The 13,434-nt window shown below is 52.1% G+C and overlaps 2 protein-coding genes across 8 annotated transcripts in view; one reads left to right on the forward strand and one right to left on the reverse strand.

The window, feature by feature from the left end:
- The window catches only part of CASKIN2 (CASK interacting protein 2), a 32,869-nt gene extending 30,972 nt beyond the window's left edge, over positions 1–1,897 (forward strand). For all 3 annotated transcript variants that reach the window (XM_064675868.1, XM_064675866.1, XM_064675867.1), the window contains 2 exons: positions 71–389; positions 596–1,897. In XM_064675868.1, the coding sequence (XP_064531938.1) occupies positions 71–389; positions 596–692 (416 nt within the window). In that variant the 3' untranslated portion in view covers positions 693–1,897. The remainder of the gene's footprint in view (positions 1–70; positions 390–595) is intronic.
- Positions 1,898–3,842: 1,945 nt separating this feature from the next.
- TMEM94 (transmembrane protein 94) overlaps positions 3,843–13,434 on the reverse strand; it is a 50,131-nt gene continuing 40,539 nt past the window's right edge. For 4 of the 5 annotated variants that reach the window (XM_064675870.1, XM_064675869.1, XM_064675871.1 and 1 more), the window contains 10 exons: positions 12,222–12,330; positions 11,492–11,681; positions 10,869–10,946; positions 10,420–10,505; positions 9,801–9,882; positions 9,351–9,505; positions 8,959–9,053; positions 7,884–7,977; positions 7,487–7,657; positions 3,843–6,651 (listed from right to left, as the gene is read on the reverse strand). In XM_064675870.1, coding sequence (XP_064531940.1) covers positions 6,579–6,651; positions 7,487–7,657; positions 7,884–7,977; positions 8,959–9,053; positions 9,351–9,505; positions 9,801–9,882; positions 10,420–10,505; positions 10,869–10,946; positions 11,492–11,681; positions 12,222–12,330 — 1,133 coding nt within the window. In that variant the 3' untranslated portion in view covers positions 3,843–6,578. Of the gene's footprint in view, positions 6,652–7,486; positions 7,658–7,883; positions 7,978–8,958; positions 9,054–9,350; positions 9,506–9,559; positions 9,590–9,800; positions 9,883–10,419; positions 10,506–10,868; positions 10,947–11,491; positions 11,682–12,221; positions 12,331–13,434 lie in introns of those variants that run through there. The other variant, XM_064675874.1, reaches the window with a different exon arrangement.

Consider the following 13,434-nt stretch of genomic DNA (forward strand, 5'->3'; position numbering starts at 1 on the left):
CCTCCTGTGTTGGTATGGGAGGCAAGGAGGACCTGTGCCACCATGTGCCATGAATCCCCTTCCTCTGCAGATGTCCCCACCAAGCACACCTCTGTGGCATCCACCAAGCTCGTCTTCTCTGGGCCTAAGACCATCTACCAGCAGGTCCTGCAGCCCTCCCGCCACACTGTTGCTCCCTGGGCAGCCACGGAGGCGGTGCCAGATGTGATCGGGTCCCTGCCTGGTCCCAGCTCCCTGACACTGGACACAGGCAGCAAGGTGTTGGCAAAGCCTTTGGCAGCTGTCCCGGGGGCCACCCTGGCCCAGCAGCGGCTGGAGCAGACCAACTCCACACTGGCAGCCACCCTGCAGGCAGCTGAGAAGAAGATCACGGTGGAGGAGGCAGAGAGGTGAGGGAAATCCTGGGGCTGGACCTCTGAGGTGGGATTGGGAAGCTGTGCATGGGCACGGCCTGCACCACACAGGTCACTGGTGCTCAAGCCCAGCTGTGTGCTGAGCTCCAGCTGCCACTGATCTGGTCCAGCCTGGCCAAACCTTCCCCATCAGCACCTGCAGCCTTTGGGCAGTGCTTTGACTCTCTCCCTTTCCTCCCCAGCCACCCTGGGACTGTGCACTCGGCCAAGAACATCCTGGAAGACATCAGCAACATGTTTGACGACCTGGCCGACCAGCTGGACGCGATGCTGGACTGAGGCTTGCTCCCTCCTTCCCCTCCTCACCTCCGGCTGCTCCGCCAGTGCCCCTCGCCGTGGGAGGAGCGGATCTGGCACCGAGCGGCGCCACCAGGTCTCTCCAGCCGCTCCCTCCCCGCACTTTACACTGCAGCTGGGAACACAGCTGCCCTTCTTGCTCACCCCTGGCTCTGTGTCACACGTGCCAGCGTGGCTGTGGGCCGGTTTCCGAGGGGGTCAAGCATTTCCCACCAGACTGGAAGCAGGAGGAGAGCCCAGAGGGGGCTGCACATGTGGTCCTGGAGGCCACGGAGAAGCCCTCGCTCCCTTGCACAGAGCTGAGGAGCCTCCACAAGGGACCTTTCTCTTTCCCCACTGCATTGTCAAGCCTTGCCTCTTATTATTTATCCCCTGCCAACAATGTGTCACAGGAGAGACCTCCCCGGGCAGCCGCCACTGAGCTGGCGATTTACTGAGCAGTCCCAGCCCCGGCAAGGCCTGACAGCAGCTAAAAGAAGACAGGGCTTGTCGCAATTTGGCAGCTTGTGGAGCGAGAAGGAACCTTTCTGCTTTATTTGCCACTTTTCCAAATGCGTCAGCATCAGGCAGCGTGTAATCCAAGTGGATCGAAATCCCTCCGGCGGGACCCACAACCCCCTCGGGATGGGGCTGGCACAGCCTCCGAAGCAGCGGATGTTCTGTCATGGCCCTGCCGGACATGGGGGGCCTTCCTGCCCCTTCCCAGAGCGATGAGGATGGTGATGGCAGCACCAAAGGCCTGGGGATTTGGGCCAGTCCGTCTGGATCGTGCTGCTCAATGGAGTTTGCCCTCTGCCAACACCGTGCCTACACAAACCCCCACCCTGGTCCTTCCAGAGCGAAGTAGCAGCGTGTTGACGTTTTTTAATTTCTTTTTTTCCCCCTCCCCTATCCCTTTTCTTTGTGAGAAAACAGCCCGTTTTCCCAGTCCCCCTCCCTGCAGGGAGCTGCTGGCACAAACGCCGCCGCCAGCATTGTTGAACAGTAGCGGCGTTCGGGGCCGGGCGCGATCCTTCCCCGCGGCACCGAGGCCCGGCGGAGAGCTGACCCCGCGTGCACCGCGGGAATGCGGCTCGGGAAGCAGCTCCTGTGCGCTGGATGTGGCCACGGCCCATGGCTGCAGAGACAGCTCCCTGCATCCAGGCGGGAGGAAGCGGCTGCATCGCTCGGAGACAGATTTCTCTCTCGCGGAGACAGATTTCTCTCTCGCAGGATCTGCTCAGTAGTGCATGGCTAAATATGTCCAAGAGCCCCGAACTTGGCTCGCGCCCGGCATGCCAAGCAAATGAAAGCATCGGAGCACCAGAAGGGAACTGAAAGATTGTGCTGAAGTGCCATTTGTTGCAAAAAAAAAAAATCCAAACAAAGGGAAAGAAAAATCCATGTATTCCCCTCTTTTTTAAAAAAAATCGCCAATGCAAAGCCAAACTGGAAAGGGAGAAGGTGGCTGAGGAGGAATTTGCTTCCCAATCCTTCTGGGAGTTTGTGGCTGAATTGGACTGTTTGCAGCCCCTTGTCCTGTTGCATGGGAAGGGGAGCAAAGCCCAACTGGACAATCCCAAGCGTCTCTGCTCCTGAGGGCAGCTGTGCTGTGGGCTGGGCAGGTGAGAAGTGCCTGCCTGGCTTCTGGGCTGAAAAGCAAAGACAAAGAAGTCCTTGAAGAAACCTAAAATCCTATTGTTGGCTGGGACTTGAGGTCACTGTGAGGCTCTAAGACACTTCTCTCCTGATGAATTGGTCTCTGATTTCTGTCCCACTCAGTGTATCCACTGTCTATGTCTGACAGGCAAGTGCCACATCATGGACATGATGTTTTCAAATAGCTACAACCAGTGGCACTTTATCAAGAGGTTCACAGAAACCTTTTAAAACTGATTTTTACTCTCGTGAGTCAACCTGGGACAAACCCAGTTATTTTTTTTTTCCAGTGTTGATAAACTGTAAATGTTTTTTTTAAAAAGGCCAATGTATATATTTTAAATGTGATTTATTATATATATTTACTAACCAGAACTGCAAGTCTTGGACTGTAGGGTCAGGGATAAGAGGACACTGGGGTGGAGCTGCCGCCGTCTGAGCCACCTGAGGGCAGCACGACGCTGCTCTCATTGTCAATAAGGGAATTAAACATTCGATTTTGCAGAAGAATGCCTATTTTTTAAAAGCTCTAGATCTCTATTTTGAAGCTACTGTATGGTGTGTAAGTTATGTACACTGCAACTGGGACTAACTGACCCCAGCTGCACCTGCTCCGTGCAGCGAGACAGTGAGGGGAAAAAATAGCCCATGTAATCACCAGACTGACAACAGATTTTAAACCATCTGCTCTGTTTGCGTTAATCATGTGTTTTGTTTTCCACTAACATCCATTAAGACTAAATTCTATTAAACAGTGGGGCATATTTTACCCTTTTGATAGTTTTGCCTAGTTGTGTCCTTCGTGTCAAATTGCACAAACTTGTCGCCTACTGTTTGAAGTTCATGGAGGATCAGCTTTATCCTGTCCCTTGAGTGCTCCAGGGTTTCCTCAGATAATCTCCCCTGCTGAGTCCTGCAAGGTTAACGTTCAGTTTGAGTTTCACCACCGTGGCAGTGACATGGTGAGAGCGGGGACCAGCACCACCTCCCAGTGTCCCACTGCCCAGCTCTGGGCACATCCCAACACCTCAGCTCCCTCCACCGGCCAGGCAGAGCATTCCTCCTCCTCCTGCATGGTCAAGAGTGTGGTGACAGTGACCCCAGGTCCTGCTTTGCTCAAGACAAGCATCCCAGGCCTCCTCATTCTTGTCTCCAGTGCTCCCAGTGCCTATTCCAGCTCACCCTGACCTTCCATCCATCCCGAGGGATTCAAACCGTGCCACCAGCCTCGACTGAAGCAGTGCCTGGGATCCACAAAACCACCAGGTAAGCAAACTTATTCTGTAGGAAGAGGTGTTCAGAGCTGCACAGATTTGTCCAAAGCTGAGCAGAAAGTGGGAAAAAGGCCAAGATCAGGTCCCAGGAGCATCCAAGTGCTTGGGCTGTGTCCCTACAACAGGCGAGCCAGGAAACTCACACCCTGTGACCTGAGCAGCCACACACATTTTTACCTCCTTCCTTTGCTAGTGCAAACTCGTTCCCACTCTCACTGGGTGTGTTATCCAAGACAATCATTTATTGCCATTCATATACTGGATGCATGTGGGTCTGGGTTTGTTTATCTTTTTTTTTTTTAATACAATTTACAAGTTTTAATACAAATGAAATATTTTTACATACATCCCAAAAAATTTAATATAAAACATACAGCATTTAAAAACATCTTGATGTAGGAAATTTCCTTCTGAAGCCATGCACCCTGACCCTTGGACACCTTAGTGGTTGAGGGAAGGGTGGCATTGGCAAGACCATCCAAGAGGCTCCATTCATACGCCTCAGCTCCCTCCATGTCTAGCAGGGGAAGGAGGATGCAGGAAAATAAACATTTGTGATCACTCAGAGAAGGAAACCCTTGGAGGTGCCTCCTCTAGAGGAAGGTGTGGCCAGCAGGAAGCCCTGGAATCTGCTGCCTTTTATCACCTACAACAGTTCTGGCACAGGGCAAGAGCTGAAGTCTGGGTGGGAGGAAAATTGGTCTGCAGGGACAGCAGTGAGCAGCTCTGTGCTGCCTCTGCCTCCAGCTCAGCTCAGCCACAGAGGAGATAATACCACACCTGTGATCCAACCCTGGCATCAAGAAGAAAAGGTGATTTCTCAGGTGCCAGGTGTAACAGATCTGGAGCTGGCATTTAGTGAATTGAGGCTGGGAAAGGCGCAGCTTGTTCTCCCCGAGCCAGGCAGCTCTGCAAGTGCCAGGGGAGTGAGGGCAGAGTTCAGACCCAGGCTGCAAGAGGAGTGGCCAGTGAGCTTCTGGCTCCCTATCCCATGCAATCCTGACAGCATGGGATCTCCACATCCACTCTCCAGCTGCAAGAACAGGGTCCAGGCCTCAAACACCCCCCATCTGCTCCCCTCCAGCATCCCCTGTGCGTCCCCAGAGCTCAGGGACTGCCTGTACCCAGCTTTGCTCCCCTACCAGACCCACAGTGGGGAGAGGGTATTGCTTAGAGACACAAAACCGTGTCTGTGCTCTCTGGTTATGCTGAAAAGTGAGGAAGACAAGCTGGAGCAGCAGGGCAGAGTGTGGGGGTTCCAGCGAGCTCCCTGCCTGCCCAGGAGGGACCAGCCACCATTTGTTAGCCCCTGGTACCAACAGGGAAGTAACAGCCAACTGTAGTGTTAATCTTGGGAGCAAAAACAGGGCCAGGATTTACCAGGTTTGGTCAGTTTTTAGAACTAGAGGCAATATCTCCATGAGCTGCAAATACTCTGGTAGCCAAGCCTGTGTGCTCCTGTGTGGCCCTTGTCTGTCAGCCCACAACAGCACCAGTGTTCCCAGTACAGCTGGGGTCTGTTCCAAGCTCAGAGCAGGTGTGCTGCATTGGGACAGATCCTGGTTTGCAGCAAACCCTCATGGGAGGGTCCCCCCAGGCAAATGAAGAGACCTTCAGAAAAACAGGGAACAAATGTTGCCCAGGGAGGTTGTGGATGCCCCATCCCTGGAAGTGTCCAAGGTCAGGCTGGACAGGGCTTGGAGCAACCTGGTCTGTGACATCCCAGCCCATGGGCAGAGGGGTGGAACTAGATGAGCCTTGAAGTCCCTTCCAACCCAAACCATCCTGTGATTCTGTATGAAGGCATTAGCATGGAGGGGAGAGACTTCCCAGCTCTATCACAGAAAGACATGATGAGGGGGGGTTTCCCTGTGCCTCGGAGAGAATGTACTGGATGCAGCACAATCCTGGGACTGGGGAAGGAGCCATCCACCAGCTCTGTCTTAGTCACAACTGCAAGTTGCAGATATCCTGCCAGGACAGACATCCCTTCCCTCCAGGGTAGGATAGGCAGGCTCAGGTTTTATCTCTGGCTGTGGCTCTCTCAAGCAGGCATGTTACTGAAGCAGAACAGCAATTCGGATCACAAACAGGAGAACGGTTATAAACCTCTCTGGGGTTGTTAAAGCAGATAAAAGCTCGTTCAACACGGCTGGAGGAAGCTGAGCCATGCTGGCTCCCTGCAGGCAGGCAGAGCTGCCCTCCTGATTCCCTCTGCACCAGATCAGACAGTCAAACGGGGGCAGCTTTTCCTAAAGCCGTGTCTCATCCCTCTTCTGAAGCACTCAACAGCCGGGATAAGGATACAGCAACAACACTAGAGGGCAGGCCTGGCCCAGCCTGGCTGTCCCAGCACCCTGCCAGAGACCCTTCCCATTGTCCCCTCAGGAATGGGAGCTCCAGTCCCCACCTGGCTCCCAGCACTCCTGGAACTGCAAGAGGGATGGCTCCTTTGCCCCAGGACACAGGGACAGGGAGGCGGGTGAGGGCATGCACAGGCATGCACACAGGGAGAGCAGGCAGAGATGGGAAAACAAAACGGGTTTCAATAGAGATCTCTTGCTTCAGCAGACCTACATCCCCCCTGCAGGCCTCAGATCTTCCTGCCAGGCCCAGGAAACCCATTTGCTCACACAGAGGAAAGGAGTCGCTTCATTTCAGCATCACCATGATACTAACAAATACCTCTAGTAATAAATAAATAAAGGAAGAGCAGCCTGAAGAGGCACCAGAGCTTGCAGGCTCCTGTGAGTGTACCCTGGCAGGCTGGGGAGGGGCTGCATACCTGGGGGGGATCCCTGCCTGGGGCCCCGGGAAGGTGCTGATGTACTTTTGCCAGGAGGCTGTCTGGTTTGCATGTGTGAGGGAAAGCTTCCTGAGCCTTTGGTGCAGCCTCTCTCCCAGTGCAGGATGTGGCTGTTTGGCCCTGGCTCCAGGGAACGTGAGCTGGGAGCATTTAAAATGGCGAATTCATCCCCAGCTTGGTTTCAAACTGCAGCTTCTGCCTCTTTTGGTAACGGACCCGGACCCTGGAGAAGGCAGAACAAAGAAGAGAGTCAGCATATGGAGAGGTGAAAGGCAAGCAAGGCTGTCCCATTGCCATTCCTGAGCTGCCAGTCCCAAGAAACAGGGAAGCCCTTGGCCTGGTCCCTGTGGTAGCCTGGGAGGGAAATCACAACCAGAAGGCAATCCATGGTCTCAGTCCTTCCCCATCCAGCCAAATCCCATCTCCAGGGACACCCAACACAGCAGAGAAAGGTCCAGAAACCCTTCCCCAGGAACAGAGATGGTGTCTCTGTCCCCACCAGGGTTCCCTGTAATCCCTGCTGCTTTTCCTCACCAGCCCATTTCCTGAGTCAACGTTCATTAGCGTTAACTCCCAGCCCTGGCTGCTCCCTGTGCTGGGGAGAACAGCCAGTCACTGCCTGCTACTAATTCTTGGCTTCAGCCACTTCCCCTGAAAACGAGTCCCACAGTCCAGGCACTGTGTGAAGGCCTGTTTCCTCTGCTGGGATTCAATGCCTCTCTGTCCTCATGGGACAAGATGGAGAGAACAGCCCCCTTCAATTCTGCATTGGTATTTCATAGACCTTGGCTGTCTCCCTCTCTTTGGTTTGAGACAAGGAAATTTTGGTCTCCCTTCCTGCTCCCAATCACTGCCACTGCCCTTCCCTGACCCTCTTTCCTCCCCTGTGCTTCCTCCCTGAGAGGTAGAACACAATAACCAGGTGATTTACACAATGCAATCATCTTTTCCTTTTTATTCCCCACCCTGTTCCCTGGGCATGATTTTTTTTGCAGCTCAAGGCCAGGCTGGAGTGAGAATCCAGCCCTTTCTCCTCATCTTTCTTACTACCCCCATACCTGATTTCATGCAGCTTGACAATCTCATTGATGATAACCACAAGGACCAAGGAAAGAAAACCCAGGAGCCATGAGACCGGGGAGATGGAAACATGGTTAAAGGTCAAAGAAGAATTGAGGTTTTCCCAGAGTTTCAGGTCCAGCACAGTCTGTGCCACTTGCCCCAGCAATCTAAGATCAAAAACAGACACAGCAAACCTCAGCAGAGCTCACAAGCTTCCCAGGATCTGCAGATCAGGGTTCAGGCTGAAATGCTCACAACAGAGACCCTTCACCAGTTCAGCAGTGGATATCAATTGCTGTCTCTTCAGCACCAGCAAACTGGTGCTGGAGCTGAGCTAGAGCCCTGCTTGCTCCAGCATTCTGGAATGCCTCATCAGGGCCTGGGGATACTCACACAACAGCCACAGTGAGCGTCCACCAGCGGTTGGAGAGGGGGCTCTTCTTCCACAGGGGTTTGGTGCGATGGACGTGGGTGATGGATATGAACACTGCAGGGAAAAGGGGGTTATTGGCATCACACACAGACACTTCACAACACACACAACAGCTGTAACTCCAAAGGGATATGGGGCTTATGGCCCTTTCATTCAAGGCCCTTTCAGATCAGGCTCCCCACAGCAATTCCAAGTCCCCAGATACGTGGGGGGGAGCAGTGGTAGTCCTGCACAGGCCTGCACCAGAGGAAAGCTCCAGCCCAGAGACATATTTAGCCAGAGACCCAGACCTATCTGCACAGGAATGAGCATTTAGCCAGGCTAAGCAGCCCTGCCTTGCCTCAGTGGTCTGAGGGACATAAAACAGTACTACACACTCCCTCTCTCCAAAGTTGGGCTGCCTCTCAAACCAGAAGGCATTTCTGCTCACCTGGACACCTGCACATCTCAACACCCAGTGCTCTGCCCAGCACCAAGACACAGCACCACAGGACATGGACAGAGAGCAGAGACCCTTTAGGGTTGTCAGGGAGCAGCTGGACCTACTCTACCAGGCCATAGTGTGCAGGTGATAAGGGTCAGGCAGGACATGGCTCCACGCCCCTCCAGAGGGTTTAAAAAGGCTTCCAGCTCCCAAACAGCCACAGCTTGTACCAGTGCTCTTTGGGGGATGGAAATAGGGTGCTTCATAAAATGGCAGCAGGGATATAAGAACTTCTGAGGCAAGGAACATTTTTGGAGAGCTACAGGTGCTGCTACTGATTTGCAAGAAGGCAAAGAGGGATGCTGCTCTTCTGGTGAGACTGGAAAGGAATCAGCACTTTAGCAGGCTGGTAGGAAACAGAATTAGCTCTGAGTGTGTTGTTTTTAATCTGTCAGGGCAATGTTTAGTGAGACTGGGTCTGTGCTGAGAGGCCACTGCAGTGTCTCCTTCTACCAGGGAGTTTGTGCTCTCAGACAAAGGGCAAAGAAGGAGGCAAAGGATGCAAGTTTTCCCCCAGAGTAGGAAATGGTGTTCTGGGAATTAGGATTTACCTGTGTGTAAAACAATCAGGCCAGCTGTGAGCTTCTGGGCTACAAGAAGAGCGTTGGAAAATGTCCCAAACCAGTCAGGAGCACCATCAGCATTGCTAGTGAATGAGAGGACACAGAAAAGAAGTCAACAGTGGGGACTTACTGTCTGACCTGTTCCCACCAGGGCCAGGTCCTTCTCTAACAGCTGAGAGAACTAAGTGTGAGCTCAGAGTCAGGCTGTCCTGGTACCAGGAGGTGACAGTGAGCAATGCAATTGTCAAGGCTATAGGGAGAGCACCCAGCCCTCTGTGTAGCCATTTTAGCTGGGAAGAGGCTGAAGCTCGTTAGAGGGGAATCAGTTCTACCTGGAAGGGCAAGAGTAAGAGGGGTGTGTGCCAGGCTCAGTTCCTCACCTGTGCAGCATGATGGAGGAGCAGGCTGTGAGATTGAGGCTGGTGGTGTTCACCTCTTTGCAGGACTCATGCAGTGTGAACCCAAAGCAGATGAGGCAGGAGCAGATGGTCAGGCTGAATTTCAGCAGGAAGCAGAACAGGAAGTAGTGCTGAGTCTGTGAATAAGGGAGAGGAAGGAGGATGACATGGGCATGTCACTGGCACAACCTCCTCTCCATGAACCATCAGAGAATCAGTGGCTGCAAAAGACAAGCTGTAGTTCAGATGAGATGCTGCACTGTGGATCTGCCCTGTGGGTATGCTGGCACTAAGGAATTCCCTTCCTGGCTCATGCCACGGATCAATTTACCAAGTGAGTTGGAAAGGCACAGGGCCTCAGTTATGCATCAACATTGGGACAAAACAGAACAGAAGAATGTGTGAACAACTAAAATGTGACAGGCCACCTACCTTCTTGGGAATGGAAGTCAAGTTTTTTCCTGTTGCCATGGTCATGATGGAGCTGTGGGGAGGCTTGCCCAGGAGCGAGATACTGGAGAAAGGTAAGTTAGTCTTTCAGTAACATGTTCAGGCACCAGAACTATTCCATTTTTGTCTGTATCTATCATTTGAACCCAAATAACCTCCTCAGATTGCTTGAACCATTAGCACTTATCTGGCCACTGCCTTAAGCATATGCTGTAAAAGGTGTTATGGTAGGTGGAGACAGGGAGAGAGGTGACCTCTAAATGTGTGATGGGGAAAAATCCACCCATGGTACCTTTCCTCCATCTGACACCCCAGGCTCTCCATCATACTCCAGCCAGTGAAGGATTAGATGATTTTCAGCTGGAGGTTAAGATAACAGCAGCTCTCACACAGCTGTCAGGGTTAACACAGCAGTACACAAACGCTCCTGTGGCTGTTTCCAAGCACCTTGTCAAGGCAGGTGCTTGGAATAATCCTTGCAGCCTTCTTGGCATGCTGTGGGTGAAGTCAGCTTTCTTTTAACATGGACATGGTGAGGCTGAGGGACTGGTCTGTGCATCCTGTGCGTGGGTGGGAGGAGATTCCACCCTGATAGACTCACCTGAGCAGTGGGTAGCAGAAACAGGAGAGCCACACGATGTCTGTGGTGCTGAGGATGGGGGGCAGCTGCACCAGGCAGGAGAGGAACTGGACAGAAACAATTCAGAGTGAAGAGTGTGAGCAGTGGTAGGAGAGGCTTGTTACCCAAGATGCTGCTGACTTCTGCCCAAACACTGGGATGAGCTGATAACTAGGCTGCCATTGCACAGCCCCTCCACACGTTGCAGGGGGGTGCTTTTCTCCAGGGAAAAAGGGTTTGAAAAGAAACCCCTGCATGAGGGTCAGGGAGAAGGGGCAGGCTGAGATCACATAGTCTCTATTTGTAATTCCACCAAACCTGACTGAAGGCCACGTTCCTCTCCCGAGGCTGCCCCACTGCAGCCACCCATACACATGCTCACACTCCTGTCCTCTGAGCTAAATGCTGTCCCCAGCCAGGCCAGTACTCACCTGAATGACAACCAAGGTCAGCTGGCACTGCAGCAGGAAGAGGAAGCACTTGCGGATCCCGTACGTCGCATGCCTGGCCTGGAAGGAAGAACAAGCCCTCAGAGCCCTCCAAGTGCTGGAGCAGCTGTCAGCCAGGAGCAGTTATTGGCAGGCAGGGGCAGGACATGTGGCCCTCAGGGGAAGTGGGAAGGGAGAGGGTCTGGACACATTGAAAACAAAAAGGGAACGTCTCTTGCCTGGATGTAGAGGTTATGAAGAAAAAGGCAGAATTTTACCAAGGGGTAAATCTGTTTAAACTCCTGGCTTTTCTGGGGTTACACTTCTCCCTAATCATGCACTGTTGTCTGGCTCTCTAGGGATCTCTGTAAGATTATATTCCATCCAGGTGAACAATAATCACGTTCTTTTGCCACAAGGCACCATTCCCAAACCATCCCCTACACCTTGAACCAGTAAAGCCAGGCAGGAAGATTCTCTCTCTGTTGGGCTTTCTGAGCAAAGGACAGGAGACACAAGAAAACCTAGTGCTGGGAGCTTTCTATGGGCACCTCAAGGAGAATGCTCATGTCAGCTCCTGAGCTCTGCTCCCTGTGGGTCCTGGAGAGGAGATGTGCCTGGCTCACCTGCTCTATCAGCCTGATGATGCTGGTACTCTCTTCTTGGCGGAAGGACATGGAGCAGGGCAGGCTGTTGAGCTGCCCTGAGAGCTGCAGGGGGGTGAGCTCATCAGAGACGTTGGTCAGGGTGGTGCTGGTGGCATAGCCAAAGGTCTCCCAGGAGCAGCGAGATGGGTAGAGAGGGTCCAGTGCTATACTGCAAGGACAACACAGAAGCATCAGAGTCCTCATCCCAGAGGAGAAACCACATTTCACTGCAGTTCAGCTTGTAAAGTCACAGTGTGTTGTGCCACACTACCTCTGTCTACCTTGCTTGTAGAGAAGCCTGGAGCTATTACATTAATTTAGAATCAATGCCCCTAAACTTTCAGTTATTCTTAAAGAAATAATCAACATATTTGGGTTTGTGGCACAAGGTCAACAAATTGGCTGATCCAGAGGGGTATTTCCACTCTTTCACCCAATGGGAAGCATCTGTAATGCCAGTTGGGGCATAACAGACCAGCATGCAAGAGAGTATCTTCCTTTCAAAGACAGAGAAAAATCTCTCTCTGCGTCAAGGGACCTAAGTAGTCATCCCATCCAGACCTCCCTTATGGAGACAAGTGCAGCTAATAGTGGACAGAGAAACTGTGAGGATCCCCCTGCACAATCCACAGGTGTGGTGTGACCCATGGCTGGGCACTCACTAAGATCAAGGCAAAGGCAGCCAGAGGAGGAATAGATCCTGCCCCACCTGATATCACTTTGCAGGAAGAGGCAGCTGTTCCGAAGGTTGGCAGAGCTTCCCAGACAGCAAGTCACCTCCCCATACTCCTGCATGATCTTGATCATCTCACACATGGCTGCCAAGGGACAGAAGGAGGAACACAGTGTGTCATGTCATTATGCACACAAAGATGCAGTGTTTCACACACTCCTTCCACTCTGGATAACAGGCAGTCAGATCTTTTAAAACTGCCCCAGCTGCCAGTCATGTACAGTGAGATCCACAAAGATATCCAATAAGATAGGTAACTAACTGCAGACCAGGTGCTCTGCCACTGCAGGGACAGAGCTGTGGTTCACAGAACTCTGACCCAGAGATTTGCATCTCCAGCACATTTCTTTCAGACCAGAGCTGGTGCATAAGACAGCTTCAGCATCAAATGCTCTTGTTAGAAAACAGAAGAAATGAAATAAACCTAAAATAAATACAGCATTTCAAACTCTGCTCAGCAGCACATCACTACTGTTCTTCCAAGTCTAAAGGAATATAGCAAACCACTCCAAAAGGAATATAGCAAACCACTCCAAAAGCAGTGCCACACTTAGCCATACTCAGAGCCAGTCCCTGTACTCCCACCCACCACCACCACCTCTAGCCTTCATCAATATGTTTATCAACACCCCTTGGGGCCTCTAAATCAAAGCTGCTGTTTGATCTGATTTTTATTCTGTAGCTCCATGCACAGTGCTCTGTGTATATAGAGATTTTCTGGAATGCTCCAGGCAAAAAAACCTCAAGTCTCCCCTCCACAGATTCCTGTGTAAACAACTTATTTAAATGCCTGGTGCACACAGATCTGCAGCCCAGTGAGGGGTTAGGTTGAGTGGGGAACTGCCACTTCTGTCAAAAAGAGAGAGGAAATTTGGGCACAAAGTGGGCTGTGACTGGTACACTATAAACTGTGGCCAGAGGTTCTGAAATGCCAAATCATAAAGATGCTTCACACTTTTGCTGGAGACTGGGCAGGTGTTAGCCAGCAGAGCACTCAGCCCCTTTCTTAGACAATGTAGTGCCTCAGAGAGGGAAAAAAAATTTGCCCTTTCTGGTTTTCTGCAATCAAAAACTCTGCAAAGGAGCAGAAGGTGTTAACAGCAATTGCCAGGGGAAAATTCTTCTGGGAAGTGATTTCTGAGTTATATAAGGCAGTGAGGGTTGTGAGCAGAGATCAAAGTCTCCTGGT

This window comes from Pseudopipra pipra, chromosome 19 (genome assembly GCF_036250125.1).
Source record: "Pseudopipra pipra isolate bDixPip1 chromosome 19, bDixPip1.hap1, whole genome shotgun sequence".
NCBI lineage: Eukaryota > Metazoa > Chordata > Aves > Passeriformes > Pipridae > Pseudopipra > Pseudopipra pipra.